This window comes from Halichoeres trimaculatus, unplaced genomic scaffold (assembly GCF_033239565.1).
Source record: "Halichoeres trimaculatus isolate MK-OKI-2021-1 unplaced genomic scaffold, fHalTri1.1 fHalTri1_scaffold_13, whole genome shotgun sequence".
Classification (NCBI taxonomy): domain Eukaryota; kingdom Metazoa; phylum Chordata; class Actinopteri; order Labriformes; family Labridae; genus Halichoeres; species Halichoeres trimaculatus.
In genome coordinates this window covers 11,828,940-11,847,536 of record NW_027437191.1, presented here as the reverse complement: position 1 = coordinate 11,847,536, position 18,597 = coordinate 11,828,940, and the positions used below count along the sequence as shown (strand labels likewise).

The 18,597-nt window shown below is 40.3% G+C and overlaps 1 protein-coding gene across 1 annotated transcript; it reads right to left on the bottom strand.

The window, feature by feature from the left end:
* Positions 1 to 2,022: 2,022 nt before the first annotated feature.
* stxbp6l (syntaxin binding protein 6 (amisyn), like) lies at positions 2,023 to 16,871 on the bottom strand. The gene is made up of 7 exons (XM_074685598.1): positions 16,666 to 16,871; positions 15,463 to 15,630; positions 12,489 to 12,619; positions 8,263 to 8,590; positions 8,075 to 8,170; positions 2,891 to 3,033; positions 2,023 to 2,815 (listed from the first exon to the last, which is right to left on the bottom strand). Exons 2-7 carry the CDS (start codon positions 15,614 to 15,616, stop codon positions 2,792 to 2,794), a joined length of 876 nt encoding a protein of 291 aa, XP_074541699.1. The 5' UTR covers positions 15,617 to 15,630; positions 16,666 to 16,871; the 3' UTR covers positions 2,023 to 2,791.
* Between the last annotated feature and the right edge of the window lie 1,726 nt (positions 16,872 to 18,597).

Sequence of the window (18,597 nt, the reverse complement as noted above, 5' to 3'; positions counted from 1 at the left end):
TTTTTAACCCCAAATTGCATGCCTTTTGGTATGCAAACGCACCTAGCCAAAAAAAAAAAAGTTCGGCTTTAAAAATTCATGCATCCAGTATCAGCGCAAAAAAAAAAAAAGTGCTCCATAGCGCCCGCTAGTGGCCTAAAACTGCAGCCCCTTGGGCTACTTTGAGCTAGAGCCCTGAAACTTTGCAAGCATAACTATCATCCCTAGACCTGCAAAAAGAGTCTCTTATGACCATGGTGAATTCCGGACAGGAAGTTCATGATTTGGACTTAAAGGGCAACTCTGGTTTTTTGACACCTGGACCTTATTTATAGGTGTGTGCATGCTCAAATACTCACTCAGACAAACATCGTGCAGCTCGGAGTCCTTCAGAAGTTATTTAGATCCAACCGATTTTAGCCACACTTAGCGGGGGCCACGGCAAGGGAGCTTCAGCGCGGGACATAATCTCTGCAAAATCGCTCATTTCGGCTTTATTTTTTTTTATGTTTCACAATGTTTGTCTGAGTGAGTATATGAGCATGCACACACCTATAAATAAGGTCCAGGTGTCAAAAAAAAACTGAGTTGCCCTTTAACGCTGGATTTTGACAATTTATAGGGTTTTTAACATTGATGTCAAAAAGTTATTTAAATGTTTATAGAATCTCAATGGGCATGGGCAGGACAAGGGCTAAAAGTTTGACGCTTTTTTTCCAACTACGTACGATCTTCAGGAAAACCGACACACATGCTCAGTGTAATGGCTTGGACACAACCATGTCATTATTTTTTACCAGAAAGTACAGCGCCCCGAAATGGCAACAGGAAGATTTACAGTTACAGGTATGTATTTCAACCAACTACTCTCGGGTTTTTCATCTAATCAACTTCAAACTTGGCTGGTCATGCTGCACACATTGACAATGAAAAGTTATTAAAAGATTTTTTGTAACTCAAGGGGCGCGGCAACAAATGGCCGCAAAATTTGACCATTACGGACGCTTCATGAAAACCTTGATATCTCTTTTGTACAAAGTTGGATCAGGACCAAAATGCACACAAGTGTTCTCCATCACAGCCTGAGTGCATTTTTATCACTGCTATTGCAAATGTTAATGCTCAATAGCACCACCCAGGGGTTCAAAACTGCAGCCCTTTCGACTTTGAGCCACAGCCCTGAAATTTCTTGCCCATAACTATCATGCCTAGACCTACACAAAAGTCCCTGGGTCCATTGTGGTTTCTAACCACGAAGTTCGCAATTTGGACAGACTCATCAGATTTTTATGATTTATAGTCTATGTAGTTCATTGAACTAGTGCTAGGTTTTTCGTCTTTTCAACTCCAAACTTTGCTTGTACATGCTACACACATTCACTATGAAAATTTATTTAGGATTTTTTTGTAACTCACTAGGTGTGGCCATAGAATTGTCAAAGTTGACTTTTTCTTCAGCATCAGGAAAACCTCAATAGCTCTCTTGTATTATGTTGTCAACAGGAAGCAATATGTTTTTATCTGTCATTTAAAACTCTTCCATTTCTTTGGTCTTGCTCTTTATTTGTGCTCAGAAATGTTTTTAAGCCTTCATAAAGCATCATGTGTTACATCATTTTCTATAGTTAAAGGGTGTCTGTGGCGTCAAGTCAAACTCTGATATCTAGCCATGAACCAGGAAATCATTGTAACTCCTTCACATGAGGTCGAGTTCATGAATGCTTGCTGCAGGGGCCGCTTATCACTGCTGGTCTATTCTCTTTGACATCACTAGAAAGCCCCAGTGCTATTGTTGTATGGGACATGTTAAGCCCGGTGATTTGTAAGAGACTTGTGTGAGACGTTTAACACAGTTGTGAGCGATACAAACGTGCATCTTCACTCGTATCATTATTATATATCAAATTGTGAGTTGACCATTTTGTTACACCCATAGCATAAACAGCTACATTAGAGCTATGTGGTGCTGTGTTCATGCTGTCCGTGAGCTCCCTCTGCTGGTGAAAGTCCCTACAGTGTTAAAAACCAGAGTACAGATCCACATCCAGACGAGATGTATTTAATGTTTGACAGACAGGCTGAGTTTTTGTCACCATGTTACAGACAGTGACCTGCAGCCAGACACAGAATTTCAAGTTTTAGTCACAGTTAATTCACTGATGGAGGAAAAAAGTTCAAACTGGATTAAAGAGTGAAACTCTTCATGACAGACACAAAAGCACAGATCAGCTTCACCATCTGAAGAATCATCTCAGGAACATCCGTCTGAGGGTTCAGGGGTGCTGATCAGGAGACAGACACAAGATCAAGACAGACAGGCAGACAGACAGACAGACAGACAGGAGATGTACAGGAGACAGGCAGAACACAGATACACATGAAAACATGAGCGCACACACAGAGTCAGATTAAACATTTAGTGATCCAACATTTTACACTAAGAATAACCTCTCACACAGATCTCAGATCAGTTAAAGTGATAAATGACCAATAAGACTTCAGTTCATCTGACAGAAACACTGTGGAGTTAAGAAATGATTAAACTGAAGTGTTCAAAAGTGAAAAGTTTAATAGCTGCATCTTTAATAATTGTGTCCAGCTTTCCTTCTCTCCTAACAGAGAATCTGACAGAATCTGAGGGACAGACGTGTATCCATCAGGACAAATATTAGAGAGTTTAGCTTTTAGTGACAGTCTAAATCTTCACAGTCTTCTTCAGTCTTCTTCTGGTCCTCCAGGAGGTTTTGAACAGCAGGTCCAGACTGGATCAGACCTGACAGAGACGACATCTCAGAACCCTGAGTTTTATCCTTTACTTTGAATACTTCAGAGCCAGCTGCAGGGAGAATAAAACAAGCAATAAATTAAAATGTGAAAGTAATATGATGTAATACAACAGATCAGTGGTCACCTTATGTGCAGTGTCTGCAAACTGCTGAGCTCGCTGCATCAGATCCACAGTTTTATCCTCAGCTCGACTCAGTCTGTCTCCTCTCTCTCCCAGAGCCACGTTCATCCTCTGGACTACATTAGCCATGGTGCTCCCTGAAGCACCTGTTTATACACAGAGGAGGACACACACCGTAAAAAAAAAAAAAAAGAATTCAACGTCCGTTTTTTAGCCTAAAACAGAATTTCCAGTTGTAAAGACGTGACAATATGAATTGTTGACATTTAGTATAATAATGTTATTTTGCCCAGCCAACTGAGCCACTTGCCCGCTGTAAAAGGCTTTAATGAGTCACCGAAACTTTTTTTTAAGGTTACAGCTCCTTACAATGAGCATTAATTTAACTTAAATTTTTTGTTGGAAAATGCGGGGAAGCCAACTTTTTGAGTTAGCAATTAGCTCACTGTAGGTTCAAAATCACTGCCCTGCCTCAGACTGTTTTCCAAAACTGCCTACTACACTAACAGTGCCTACTTTTTTCACTGAAATTCAGTCTGTTGTGGTCAGTATGCAAAAACTTGCAAAATCTGCAGTATGCCAAAAATCCCGGGATGTCCTACTGATCCAGGAAAATTTTTCAGTATGCAACAAGTCTACCTGGCATACTGTTTCCCACAATTCACAGTGCTAACATTGTTTGTCAATGCAGGTGGCAGGTTTTGGTGAATTACTGCCATCTAGTGGAATGAGTCAGCACTTAGACTACAACACAACAACAATAATGTTATATGGTCCATGAAGTTAAGTGAAGAGAAAGAAACACTGGTAAATCTTGTTACTTCTAGTTGTAAAGAGGTGGATTATATAGCAGTGTTTTTTCCATCAGCTGTAGGGTGACCAGGTGTCCCACTTTGTGCGGGACTGCACAACATTTTAATCACTTTTCCCACACCCTACAAATTGGGACAATGTCCCACATTTTATCAACTCTTGCTCTCCAAAGTGCGGCAGTCTCTTTTCTGAAAGCCCTCTTTCAGCTATTCATCCCATAGCTGAAAGAGGGCTATTACCATTACATTTGTCCGCTGTCAATCAAGATAAACCTACATGTGGCGTCAGGAGTTTATCGACCTGTCACTTGCGTCCTCCTTACCTCCGCCCACTGACACGCAATAGAAAGGTAAAAGCCTCAGACACCAAACTGCAGATTTTGGTGGAGAAACCTGAAAATTCCTGGGAGAAGAAAAGAGCTGAGAACACGTTTCTTTAAGGTTGAAAGGGTGATTCATAGCAAGTGTTTAGGGATCTTGATCAGTTATTTCTCCACTCCACATGAAGGTGAGTATGATGTGAAGTGCCACACGTCATGATGTAAAACCTACAGAAACAGCTCGTGCAGAAAGTTAAATTGTTGTCACACGTGCCTTTTAGTTTTATTGCACACAGGTTGACCTTTAGGAGCTGTGAACATACACTAAATGTAAAAAATTACTAATACTAAATGTATTACAATATTTCACAAGCTCTGAGAAACTGTTGTTTCTTTTTTTTACTTTTAAAAGTAGATTTTTAAATAGTTTTCATGAGTATCATTTTCCTGTGACAAATGCATTTCCTTGTCTTTTGAAGAGGAAAAATTCCATTGAAGGGAGAATAAGAAATAAATCATCACCTGTAGCTCTGTCTTCCGAAACTTAAAACCAGAGTAGTAGTGAAAGAGGCCATTGTCCGTCCAGATCTTCCTGACTTACCAACAGTTGTTGTTTACCGGTTTGAGCTGGACAGGTGTACTAAATGCATTTACAGTTCAAATTAAACAAATGTCTTGGATGTATATGTTGCATCTGTAATACGGGGGTGAATTTTTTTCTAACTCAGCCACTTTTTGGCATACTGGATATAAAGATCGCAAGCTCCCCCAATAAGAGGCACAGCTGAGGGTCACGTGACCGACAGGCGCCCTATGGCTGTAGGCGAAGCCCTTGCCACTACCAATATGGCGGCTACAGCTGATGTGCTTCATTTTCTGTTTCAGAAACAGACGGGTGACGTCAGCAAGACTACGTCCATGTTTCATACAGTTTATGACAGCAACATACAGTAAGTAAATCAAATTAATGATTTTGTGTTATCATACTGTGAATTTTTAAGTTATTAAAACTTTCAGTCAGTTAATAAAAGCAAAGAATTTAATTATGTACCATGTGAAGTAACAAGTAACTTTAACTTACATTTAGTTGTACTTTTTTCCAGACCCTTAGGTCCGTATAAATACAACAAATAATTAATAAAAAGGAATTAAAAAAGGAAAAATACAGTTCATATGTTGACAGCAGTTTAAAACACAGAGGCATTTGTACCAATGTTTCCAATAGCAGGATGTGAACCTTGTGCCGCTCATTGTGAGCTGAGTAAGTGACATTATTATTCCATTGTCTGAATCAACCAGACGACCTATGAATTTGTGCATGTAGTTTCTAAGAACAGCATAAAATGTGACTTGCACTCGGCCATCGCGGTAATGTAAGACATATTCTCAAAGCATCATCATAAGCTACCTGTAGGTTTTTTCATTTTAGCTTTTCTGTAGTTGCATCATAAATGAGCAGCATACAGTGGAGTACAGTAAGCTCTAAAAATCTCAATATTAACATTTTCTGTACACATCTGAAATTTACGTTAGCTTGTACATACAATTTAGAGCACTGACGCTGGACATCATCATCATCATCACACATATCACTTATGATAATGTGCCCCAGGTATTTGACTTTTTCCACCACACTGAGGACTTGGTCTGAGATAAGGAAGGACGGAAACTGCTGCTTCTGATCATCTTTTGTCCTCACTATCATTATCACACTCTACTGACAGTTGTATTTAACATAAAACTGCACACCTTAGCTAGAACAGATTCTCAGAAGTTGCTGCAGGCCAGCACTATAAGGTGAAAGGATGACCAAGGGTGAATTCCAATTCCTCCCTTAACCCTCAATCTTAACCCTCAATCTCAAAAATGTGCGATCCCACAAAGTGCCAGTGCTGTCCCGATTCTCAGAATGTTAAGTCAAGGGACAAGTCTGAGGGCTGTACGGCCCCTCAAATTGAGATTTTCTGGCACCACCCTTGGGAGTAAGGACTACCCAGAATGCATTGCATATTTTTACCAGCTTCACCGCAACCAACATGGCGCCCAAAAAGATGGCGAAAAGAATGAGCTACAAGAAAAAATACAAAAATACAAAAACGAAACATGGTTATGGAAAAAGTCCAAAAAAAAAGTATTACAGACAGCATAGGAGGCTGGGCTTTCTTCCTTTCTTACTTCCTTTTCCGCCAGTAAGCACCATGGGCTGTAAGAAAAAAATGGAAGTCATCTTGCTTGACTTGAAGTGAGGTTCCCACAAAAACAGCTCCCCCTGGTGGCTGGCTGCAGTACAGGTAAAAAAATCCAACTCCCCAGCCATTCCAGATGGGCTGTGGTCAAACTCACAGTCTTTACTGCACAGACTCTGGCTGCACAACAGTTACCAATGGCAGCACCTGTGACGGGGGTATTTTTGCTTCAAAACTGTACAATGGTAAAGGGCCGAGCCACGTTGTCCACTCTATATACAGTCTGTGGTCAGCCCCCCACACGCTAAAGGCTTTCCAGTCACAAATGTCAAATGATTTCTCCTTCTGAGGCCTTCCGAGCAGATCGAATCAGATAAAATCATTCATAACACTCCCCACACCGGGAGGAGATCTGGACAAAAATAAGCCAGATCGTCCTGTAGCGTGTGTATAGCGTGGTGTTCCTTGACTTCCCTGCAGAAAGTCGATACAGACAGCATTTTGTTCTAGTTTAGCTCCTCGCGTTTCGACCTTTTTCTTTTCACTCTCATTTCTTGTTTTCTGCCTGCCAGACTTTGTACCTTTGCCCTAGCTGACTGAACTCTGTACAAATCTAGATTTTATACTTTTTAACATTTATACTTTTTAACACTCCATTCCCAAACTGAAGGGGGCAGTGTATATGTCGCCACAGTATCATACTAGAGTGGATAAAGTTGTGTACAACATTTTTTCGTCAATTCCTCTTCTCTCCTGAGTTTTTCCACAAATGCCAGGAAATGTCTGTCACTTGGTCACCACGGTGATCCCACTGATGAATCATGTAAATGCCAGTATATTTTGAACTTCAGACATGAGGAGCTCCTGTTTGTCCATGTGTCTCCGTGTGGATTCTACAAATTTTCAGATGTGCACAAAGTGGAAACTTTTCCTGGCTGCACAAGGCTGCACGAAGCTGTATGAAGCTGCATCAAGCAACCAAGTAACCGAGCTTTGAAGTGGCCATAGCTGAGCATGTTTCAGCGCCGTGGGGAGGGAGCCAGAGGGAAAGCACACACACATACATATACGCAGATGCAAACTCCACACAGACTCATGCTCAACAGTGGAACTGAGTTAGAAGTCTTCTTGATTTTTTATTCACTGTTTGCACGAACACAGAGATGCCCAGATCTCTCTTCTTCCCACAACATGTGTTGGTGCTCGTGGGAAATAAAATCTTTATCCTGGAAAAACACTGTAGTTTCTGGCCAAAGGTGTCACTGCAATCACCACATAACAGACATCTCTCACAAAGCAGTGAAATCATCCTTATCTTTGACAGTGAAGCTGCTCATTCCACACAGAGTTATGCCCAGCAGGACTCTCTGAGCTCTGATCAGGGCAGACTGGTTCTCTGCAGCACCTCTCTGTGGTATCACGACAGCCTCACAGGTCACAGGTCGTCTGAGGGCAAACGTTTTGTTGACCTGTGACTCGGTGCCGTGCTGCAGCTGGCACGCCTCCCATCATTACAGCGCGTCAGAGGGTTCAATGGGAGCCGCTCACAGCCAGAGTCCCTTTAAAGACCCACTATTGTACCGTCCCCCCCGAAAACACACAAAGTGTCCTCTGATCTACCCGCCGCTCACAGAGACGCCTTTCTGCCACCGCTCGCAGACACAATGGACAAACAGAGACACAGACTGAAGACAAAACCACCCAAAGACAGAAAATGAGAGTGAGGACCTGAACTGACAGGGGGAGTACAACAGGAAGTGGAAAAAGGTCTTTTAGAGAGTATCACACACCTGTTACTCCAGGGTCAGCGTCTCTGACAGTGTGCAGTAAACTTATATCTGTGTAAATATGGACAGATGGGTGTCTTACCTCCTCCTGAGCGACTCTGGTTTGATACCATCTTGGTCTTCATACGGTTCAGGAAGGCTCTGCAGCGGTAGATGACCAGGTTCATGGTGCAGGCGTCTGCAGGACCATGAGACAAAAGATCTGAATCTGGACCATTCTCTGATGAACTTTTCAGTTCTTTTGGTTATTGTACTAAAATATGAATGCACCTCCTGTGAGCTTGGACTGGCAGTTGATGAACTCAGTCTGTTTGGGGGGAACGTAGCTCTTGCGTCGGGCCTGCAGGGTTCTGGATGCAGGTCCAGGTGGGGTCTGACTGGTGCCAGCTCCCACCCCCTGCTGAGTACTCTGACCTGGTTTCCCCTTCCCCTTCCCTTTACTCAGTTTCCCAGTCTTCCCCAGACTCCCTGCTTTCCCCTCCCAGTAGGTCTGACAGGCGTGGTACAGGATCTGAACAAAGATGCATTTCTCTGCAGAGGAGCTGGCCACCCATTGGTCCTCTGTGTTATCGAAGAGCAGGTCAAACTCAGGACTGTCCTGAAAGAGCAGAGGATAGGGGATTAAGCGCAGAAACAACACAACACACAACTGTCTCTACACTGTATCAATAAAAAAGTCCTCAAAACATCATGCTTCATAACTTATTCAAAACCTTCAGTGTCTCATCATCCTGGACTTTCAAACTCAGAGTGGTTAACACAGATTTTGTATCCATCACGGGACAAGACTTTGGCATCGTAAGCATTCTGGTTCTTACTTTACGCACTTCCTATCACACATAGAGGAAATGACATAAAGTAAAAATCCATACACTTCCAATTTTCAAAGCGAGACTTGCTGTGTTGGTAAGTGTGTTTAAATTTGTACTTGGAGCCGTGTCAAAGACAAATTTCTGTTTTTTCTGCAGAGGAGGCAAAGTTCTATCTATCTATCTATCTATCTATCTATCTATCTATCTATCTATCTATCTATCTATCTATCTATCTATCTATCTATCTATCTATCTATCTATCTATCTATCTATCTGTCTATCTATCTGTCTATCTATCTATCTGTCTGTCTGTCTGTCTGTCTGTCTGTCTATCTATACTTCTATCTATACTTCTATCTATACTTCTATCCGTCTATCTGTCTGTCTGTCTGTCTGTCTGTCTGTCTGTCTGTCTGTCTGACCGTCCGTCCGTCCGTCCGTCCGTCCGTCCATCTATCTATCTATCTATCTATCTATCTATCTATCTATCTATCTATCTATCTATCTATCTATCTAATAAAAGTTATCCTTAAAGAGGTGAGTCTTCGATCTGGATTTAAATGAGCTCAGAGTTTTATCAGACCTGATATTTTCTGGCAGTTTGTTCCAGATCTTTGGAGCATAGAAGCTGAATGCTGCCTCTCTATGTTTGGTTCTGCCTCTGGGGACTGAAAGCAGACCTAACTGGTCTTCATGGTTCATATGGGATCAAAAGATTATTGATATATTTTTTCCCTAATCCATTCAGAGCTTTGTAGACCATCAGGAGTGTTTTAAAGTCTATGTCTATACTCAATAATACCTGAGACAGTAACTGTAGATCTCAATGCTAACTTGAATTTAGGCACAACATTAACTGACTTCTCATGTCTTTGTTTCTCAACATGCAGCAAAATGGCTATGTTGTAATGTTGACACTAAGGGTGTATTCACACCTGGACCGTTTGGGGCAGTTGTTCCAAAACAGTCCACAGCCCCACATGTGTGTAAATGGCACTCCCAAGGGTGTGTTTAGAAGTTCACTGGACAACAATAGTCTGCAGTCTCAGTTTAATTGTGTAAGTTAAAGGCGAAAACAACTGGGTATGGTTAAAGAAACACTGAACGTGGAGGTGTCCCAAGTTGTTTGACCTGGGTTTTTTTTTGTTTTTTATTCCCAGGTGGACTTGAGGTTTTCAGCTCCTTTACCTGCTGGATCACTTGGTGCATCTTTAAAGCAGTAGCCGAGCATGGAGATGCAAAAGCAAGTATGTCCACTGTCAACTGTGTAACAAAGCCAAACTTGCGACGTCTCACTAAACTACACGCAGACTGTGCAAAGGCTACTTTTATGAAGCTGAAGCTCTGTACACTCTGCAGAAATCTGAGAACTCTTACAGCTGACCAATTTATTCTGAAACGGTGCACAGCCCCCCCAAAATCCTGGTTCGTTTGGGCATATGTGAACACAGCAATCGCACTCGGATGCGGGACAAAACAAGCGGGTTGAGCTTCCATTTGAGCCCAGTGAGAAAACAAATGCCCCAGTAGGGATGTGCCTTATCATACTGTCTATGATAATACCCGTTTATTTTTTTGACCATCTAAATTTGTCACTTCGTGATACCTAAAGTGCAGAGATGCAGTGATGTATGAGGCTCCGTGCTATGTACAAAACAACAATGGCCGAGAGTGAAAGTAGCACGGGAGCATCAACTTCGTCCTCACATGAGGATTTAGAGCCTAAAAGAGGAGCTACCTCAGTGATGTGGAGGTGGTTTGGCTGTACAAAGATCAGACACCCAGTAAAACACATTAAATGAAAAATGTGCAGAAGAACTATTACCACGAAGGGTGGCAAACCACAAACATGTTCCACCACCTAAAGCTGAAACACACGGTCAAATACAACCAGGCTATGAAAACACGTGAGGAGGATGTGAAAGCTACGTTATTATTAGTGGGGTTTTTTTGCTTCTAAGACAGACGTGTGGTCGAGCCGAACATCCAAACCCTTTATCAGCCTTACCCCCTGATTCACACATAAAGCATGAGCACCGCGCACACTCTGGATACCCAAGATCACAAGATCTCAGGAGAACCACATGTTCCTGCAGGAATCCCACCCATGACAACGTACTTTCATGGTAATTAATTAGTATGTTAAGCTCATCTGGTCTTCCCAAAACTTAAGCTCCTTCACACAAAAAATTGTTGGGTTATTTTTTCAACCCAACAGCTGGGTTGAGACTGTTGGTTAGTTTAATTGGGTTGTTTTCATTAAATTGCGTAATCTAAATACCCAGATTGCTGGGTTATTGTAGTTGGCAGTTGAGTTATTAGCTGTTGGGTTGTAATTTTCATTATCTTGTGCTGGGTTATTTCGGACTACCCAACATGTTGGGTTGATGCTCGCGCACGCTTGACCAACAGCTACCCCCAGTTTACCCCCACTCATTCAACCCCCCCTCAGCTGCTTGCAGTCAGGACGCTGGATGGGCAAGTGTCGTTATGGCCCAACTGCGATTCTCTTCACGGGCTTCTTCGTGCATTACCGCCATCTAGCAGAGTAGCATATTGAGAGACACCCTGAGAGACTCAGCTCTATACAAGCAAGGTTTGCTACGTGTGCACTATTCTTTCACCACAATGTTCAATTTATATTAATCAAATGTATATAAAGCTCACTGTAGTAACTGTGTAAGTTGGCCTATCCAAATTCAATGTAACATGGGCGTCAGTGGTGGATTCACTGGATTCCATTGGCAGCTTGAATCAAATTCAAAGCTCTTCTTCTGACTTACCAAATACCAAAACACTAACAAGAATGGCTCCTGCCTACCTGGGGTCCCTCATCCAGGTCTACCCTCCTTCTGGCCTACTACACTCAGCTTGTGAAAGACGCCTGGTGCTCCCAGCCCAGCATGGCTCCAAATCTCTAGCCAGACTCTTCTCCTCTGTTGTGCCCAAATGGTGGAATGAATTGCCTAACTCTATAAGATCTGCAGAGTCTATTTCTACTTTAAGAGATGTCTGAAGACTCATCTGTTCAGGGAACACTTAGGAACTTAATCTGATCGTTCTCTTCTTTGTCCTCAGGGGTAGAATGAGTCAGAAGGTCTAAGACCCAGCTCTTATTGATTTTTCAGCACTACTACTGAATGTTGTTGAAGGTTGAGCTATATTGTTGAAGCAACTAATTTTGGTTTGTTGACTAGATTATTCTACACTACCTTAAAAAAATCATGCACTTAATGGCAGAACTTGCAGCCAAATAACTAGAAGCACTGTTGTCGCACGAACTAGGATTTTTCCTTCTGTTTAAATTCTTGATTGTGTTGTAAGTCCCTTTGGACAAAAGCGTCTGCTAAATGAAACTGTAAACTGTAGAACTCCTAAACACACTCTTGGGAGTGCCATTTACACTCATGCACAAACACACACAGTACTGTTTCCACTCTCCTGGCTCTGACCCGACACATCGCTCCCTCTCATTCTGTCTGTTACTGACTCTTAAGAAATATCAGAGGCTTTGCCCCACTGTTTGGCTTCCAAAAAGCAACAGGGTCAAAAACCTTGCGTGTGTTTGACTATGATATAAGAAACTATCCCTCCCACTGGTCTCTGGATAAGACTGGAGGAATATCTCACAGATCTGTTGATAGAGCTCTGTGGGTTGGACCAGGGAGTTTGGGTGCTGCTGACCTTATTGGGGTTAATGCCGTTGACCTGACGGAGCTGCTCCACTGTCCACTGGGATCTGCTTTGGAAGGAAGATGAGCCTTCAAACTGCTTCACCTTTGTGATGAGGAGCTGATGTGGTCTCTTGTTGGTCACTAGATGAAGAAATTGTGCACAAAAAAATGTTACACTCTGAGAACACACATGCTGTAAAGCATGATGGGATGTCAGGGTACAGTCAGGCGTTAAGGGACGTGTTAATTCATGAATCAATAATCCATCAAAAGAACCAAAGTCTCCCCAAAAACATACACATATTTTCTTCAACGTGGTGTTTAATTAGTTAAGTCTGAAGAGTTCAACAGCAGCATGATCAGGTGGAGATCATAAGAGTGAACTGAAGTGGTGACTTTTGAAAACTATCAAAGACTGAGCCATCATAGCTCAAGAAATCACCATCACCGAAGGCTGTCATGATAATTATTTGTTACAAAAATGCGATTCAACAAAACAGGGAATAAAAGGAAAAAAATCATTATGATATAAAACAGAATTTAAAGACATACCTTAACATAATACGATATGATGCAATATAAAACATAAAACGGTGTGATACAATAAGATACAGTTGAACACAATATGTTACAACTCAGCTCAACTCAATCCTTATTTATAGAGCACATTTAAGACAACCAAAGTTCACCAAAGTGCTGTACTGATTAAAAGCAGCACAAATAACAAGGAAACACAAGATACATTACTAAGATACATAAAAAAATAAAACCAGAGAAAATATAAAATGAGTAAAATAGAATAAGATAAATTAAAATTCAATTGAAATTACACCAGATATCCAAACAACTTTAATTAAGAGCCAAGGAGAAGAGCTGAATCTTGAGAGAAGATTAAAAAACCCACAGTTGACCCCACAGAGCGGAAATGAAGATGCAGATTGTTTAGAAACAGCTGACCGGTTGATCTCAGTGTCCCAGCAAGGACATGATGACCAAGAGAGGCTAGGCCATTAAAAGCCTTCAAAACTAACAATAAAAGTTTAAAAATCGATTCTTAAAGCAACAGCAGTGAAAAAAAAAAAAAACAGGGGTGTTTTACGGTAAAACAAAACAAAACAAAAAAACTGCAGCTGTGGTTGCTAGAACAGTACCGTCAAAATACGGTACAAATTACATTTTAAACCATTATAATCAACAACTGTTCTTGGCTGAATTAGCATGACCACAATGCTAATTCCACTTTTTCTTTCAGTAAGACTGACATGCAGCCTGTTCAATTTCAGTTCAGAGTAAAGTGATTAATTATTGACTGAAATTATACCCAAAACTCTTTTTATTTTTTATTTTCTTAAACAATTCCATAAGATGAAATATCAATGGACATACCTGACCAGTAAAACAATTCTGAAACACAAGGTAGCCCATAAATGCTGCCCCCTTCTCACTCATGGTTGCAATATTTGTTCTGTCATTACACTAAACCGTTCTTTGATCTGCTCTTTTAACACAGAATTGTTTGCAATCCAATCTTCTGCGTAAGGTTGAATAAGAAAAAAAGATTTTGTTGCATTACTTTTACTACTTTAGTGCATTTTACCATTAGACATAAATTTGTATTGTGATGATGTTTTGTAACCCTGAGTGAGGAGGGAACACAGTGGATATACCGAACTGCTGAGCATTGAGTGATTTCACGAGTGCATAGACTGTCTGTGCTCTGTACATTACACCAATTGTTGGTCAATTCTCCATGGCACAGATTGGCTGTCTGTGCTGTGCACATGAGATGGACCAGATGTCTGTGCTTCATAACATGGACTGGTTGTCTGTGCTCTGTATTACACTGTGAAGCCTTTTCAGTTGACTCTCCATTAACACTGCTAAGAAAGTAGTTTGTTTGGAGCACATTGGTGCATGAGATGGAACAGAGGAAGCATGGTGGAGCATAGACACAGCGTGCCATACAGCACACAATCAGCCAGTCTGTGCTATTTAACACACAGACAGCCAGTCCATGTCATGCAGCACAAGGACAGCCAGTCCATGCCATGTGACACACAGACAGACAGCCAGCCCATGCTGTGAAGCACAGACAAGTAGTCTGATGCATTAAACACAAACAGCCAGTGGCCTCATGTTCACCAGAGTCTTATATCCACTGTGTTCCCTCCTCACTTACGGTTACAAAACGTCATAACACAAAATAATGTCTTATGGTAAAATGCACTAAAATAGTTAAAGTAATCCTACAAGACCTTTGTTTCTTATTCAACTTTACTTAAAAGATTTGATTGCAAATAATTCTGGGTTAACAGTGCAAAACAACAAACAGTTTAACGTAACGACAGAACAAACATTGCAACCATGAGTGAGAAGGGGGCAGCATTTATGGGGCCACCTTGTGTTTCAGAGGTTTTTTAATGATGGGGTCTGTCCATTGACATTTCATCTTATGGAATTGTTTAAAAAAGTTATCTGTATCATTTCAGTCAAGAATTAATCACTTTACTCTGAACTGAAAGTGAACAGGCTGCATGTCAGTCTAACTGAAAGAAAAAGTGGAATTAGCATTGTGGTCATGCTAATTCAGCTAAGAATAGTTGTTGATTTTGATGGTTTAAAATGTCATTTGTTTGTAAATCACAAGGGTTTTAAACAGTAAAACTGACAGGTTCCCTTGTGAAGCTGTTTACATTTTTTCCTAATTTTTATGGTACTTTTCTGGCAACCACAGCTGCCGATATTTTACCCTAAAATACACATAGAAGTTTTTGTTAAGTCCACACTGTACATATCAGATTGCTCTGAAGAATAAAAAAGTGGGAGAATCAAGAAGACGTGGAGAACTGACCAATCAGTTAATCCTCTGTTACTGATAGTGCCTGGGCCTCCTTTCATTACAGGATGTCTGTGAATGAGCCTCGTGAGTAACAGCCTGTGACTGTGGATGGTCGTGAATAAAGAGAAAGAGGGATAGAGTGGACCTGATAGACAGATGAATGTTTTGTATTCTGTTTTGGCTCCGGGCGGGAGGAAGGACATCCTCTTCCTCCTCCTCCTCTGCACCTCCACCGCCACCAGCAGCCGCTCATCACGAGGGATGAAGATCTCTTTGTTGATGGCAGACTGAATGTTCATTGTCGTTGTGAGACCTGTGCAGGTGATGGACAAACGTAAACACAATGAGTGAACGTTTAGTGATAGGTCAGAGTCATAAAGTATGCTTTAGAGTTTAGTGCGAGAGAAGACAGCTTTTTATGCTAGGAGGCTCTTTGGTCAACCCAGCTGTCAATGATGACATTACACCGTAAATGAACAATATTAACTGATAAAATCATAAATCTAGTTTTTCCTTTGTGCAGTTGATGAAACATTTGGTTTGGAGTCAAGGTTATAACCAAAAATGACTCTTAATTATCAATTCCTCACATAGCTCAAAAAATCACTTTACTCTCTGGTACTTCTGTTGCCAAAATGCGTGCACAGCTGTAACAGTTCACAGCCAATAAATGAGTCCATACTGCAGCCAGCCAGAAGGGGACTTCTGAACAGTTTGGCTTCACTTTTGGGGAGCTGTCACATCTACAATCTTCCTAAAGTTATATCTTTCTCAGTGTATCATGTTACAGACTTTACAAAATGACTCTTCAGTTAAGTCTCTTCAGAGGATGCTGCTACACTGGTGTTACTCCAGAGGACTGCAGGATGAATCAGGTATTCGATCAGTCCTGCATGACTCTTGAAATAACTAACTCAATGAAACACCCTGGCCTGGGATCTTTGTAATTGCCTTTCCTAATTTTTTCTTTTTAATGGGATAGCATCTTTTATTAACAAAAGAAAAGAAGAGGAATGCTCCCAAACATCAGTCATCTTAAGTTCTGTAACTTCAAACAAAGCTTTTAAAAACCTGATTCAACATAGAACTGATTTACCTTTTCTAATGAACAGCATAGAGACTTTTCAGGTGCGGTAATAAATAAATAAATAAATAGATATATAATATAATATAATATAATATAATATAATATAATATAATATAATATAATATAATATAATATAACATAATATAATATAATATAATATAATATAATATAATATAATATAATATAACATAAAATAATATAATAATAAAGTTTGTGTTAATTAATTTTACATGTCAAAGTCTTAATGAAGATGAACCTTACCTGTTCTGGTCCTGGTCCCCTCCTGACACAGACTGTTAGTCCAAACTGTAGATTAGTCTGTTAATAAAGCTAACTAAATAAGAAAAATAGATTCATAAAGTGTCCCAGCACTTTGTGAGGATTTTATACCCGCACACCAAACGGCGTGCCTTGCTGTGAAGGCGAACATTAATCACCATCCCTCCCTTTTCAAGAGGACGACACGCACGCCTGTGCGCGTGGTCAGAGACAGAGAACAGTCAGAGGCTGTGGCCGAGACAAAGAGAGACGCACAGGGTTTTTACTGTGTGTGTGTGTGTGTGTGGGGGGGGGGGGGGGGTATGTGCTGTCTCTCTACAGGCTGTTTATTACTGAGGACAAAGACATTAAGCTGAAGAACACACGTTGAACCCTACGTTACAATATTTCAAATCACAGTGTTTCAGAGTTTCTATTAGAATCTCTGCACAGATGTCCTCAAAGCCGTCACCATGTCACCATCTGGCCTGAATTAGATGATAGCCAATCAGATCAGTGACTCTACTCATTGTACATCAGGACTGGGAGAAAAAAAAAACAATGTATCGTAGTATCAGGGTTTTTTTGTTCAATGATTATAGAAGGTTGATTTTTTTTTTGTTTTGTTTTGGGTTTTTTTTTTATTTTTTTGTTAAAAAATCAATTATTGTTTCCAAATCTAAGTCCTTCATTTTGGTCTTCTTTTAAATGCTGGATTGAAAAAAAAAGAGCTAAGATGTTTCCCTGAAGTAATCCTAAAAAGTGACTCACATGTTTTATTTTATTTTTTATTTTATTTTATTTTTATTTTTTATTTTTTATTTTTTTTTTGGGGGGGGTATGCATCCTGATATAGTCTGTAGACATCATTGTCATACAACTTTTTTACATGATCTGGTGTTCAAAAAGTCAAGTAAAAATTGAAAAATTTGGAAATATCAAAGAATTGCAATTTAAATTGAATTGCACTGAAAAAAAGAAAACAGTTGGACCAACTTGAATTATTGCTTCAATCGGTCACACCTGAATAAATTAAGTTTTTTGAAATGAAGTTAATAAGTTGCATCAACACAACTGATAAAGTCAAATGAACTTTAAAATTTGATTGTTCTCAAATCAACATTTTGCATCAATCCAACTAAAGGTTTTCAGTTGTTTCAACTCAATAATTTGGAAAACCTCAAAGTAAAATCTGATGAGGTGTTTTTATACTTTATCGCACTGTTAAAATATGACAAGTTGAGCTTACCTAAAAGAATCTAGGGAAACAATTGCACTAAAAAGGTTGGTAAACATGACGAATAGTCTTAAATTGAGTTTACTTTATGTCTACTTGTAAAGTTTACTTTACAGCCTATTGAATTGACTCATTTCAAACCCTGAGACCCCACTGTACAATAAGATGTTAACCTGCCAAGACCACAAGCTATCTGTGCTTCACATGGCATGAACCTGCTGTCTGTGCCCTGTGGCATGGATCGTATTCCTTTAAGCGTGTTTAATGTTTTGTATGTTAATAAATTAATTTAAAAAAATTACTGATTGTAGATTCCTCTTTTACAGTGTACCACCCCAAAAATCGTACAAGAATCGTATCAGATTGAGAGAAACGCATTTTGTCCCAGCCCTTTTATATACATTCTCAGAACACATGGAGCCCGATACATACCTGTCAGCATGTCCCTGTGTAAACTCTCTGCTCTGTTGTCTCATCACTTTACTGACAGAGAAAATCACCTGATGTGCCAATGGTTCCAGTGAGTGGTAGGATGTCCACAGAGCACCTCTGGTAACACTTGGTAAAAAGAAAATATAGCATGGCCACATTTAAGAAATGACTGATCATTATTATCATTGTATCATATTATCATTATAATTACTGTATTTTTAGTACTATAATTTTGTCCTTAATAAACTTTACTACTACTACTTCTA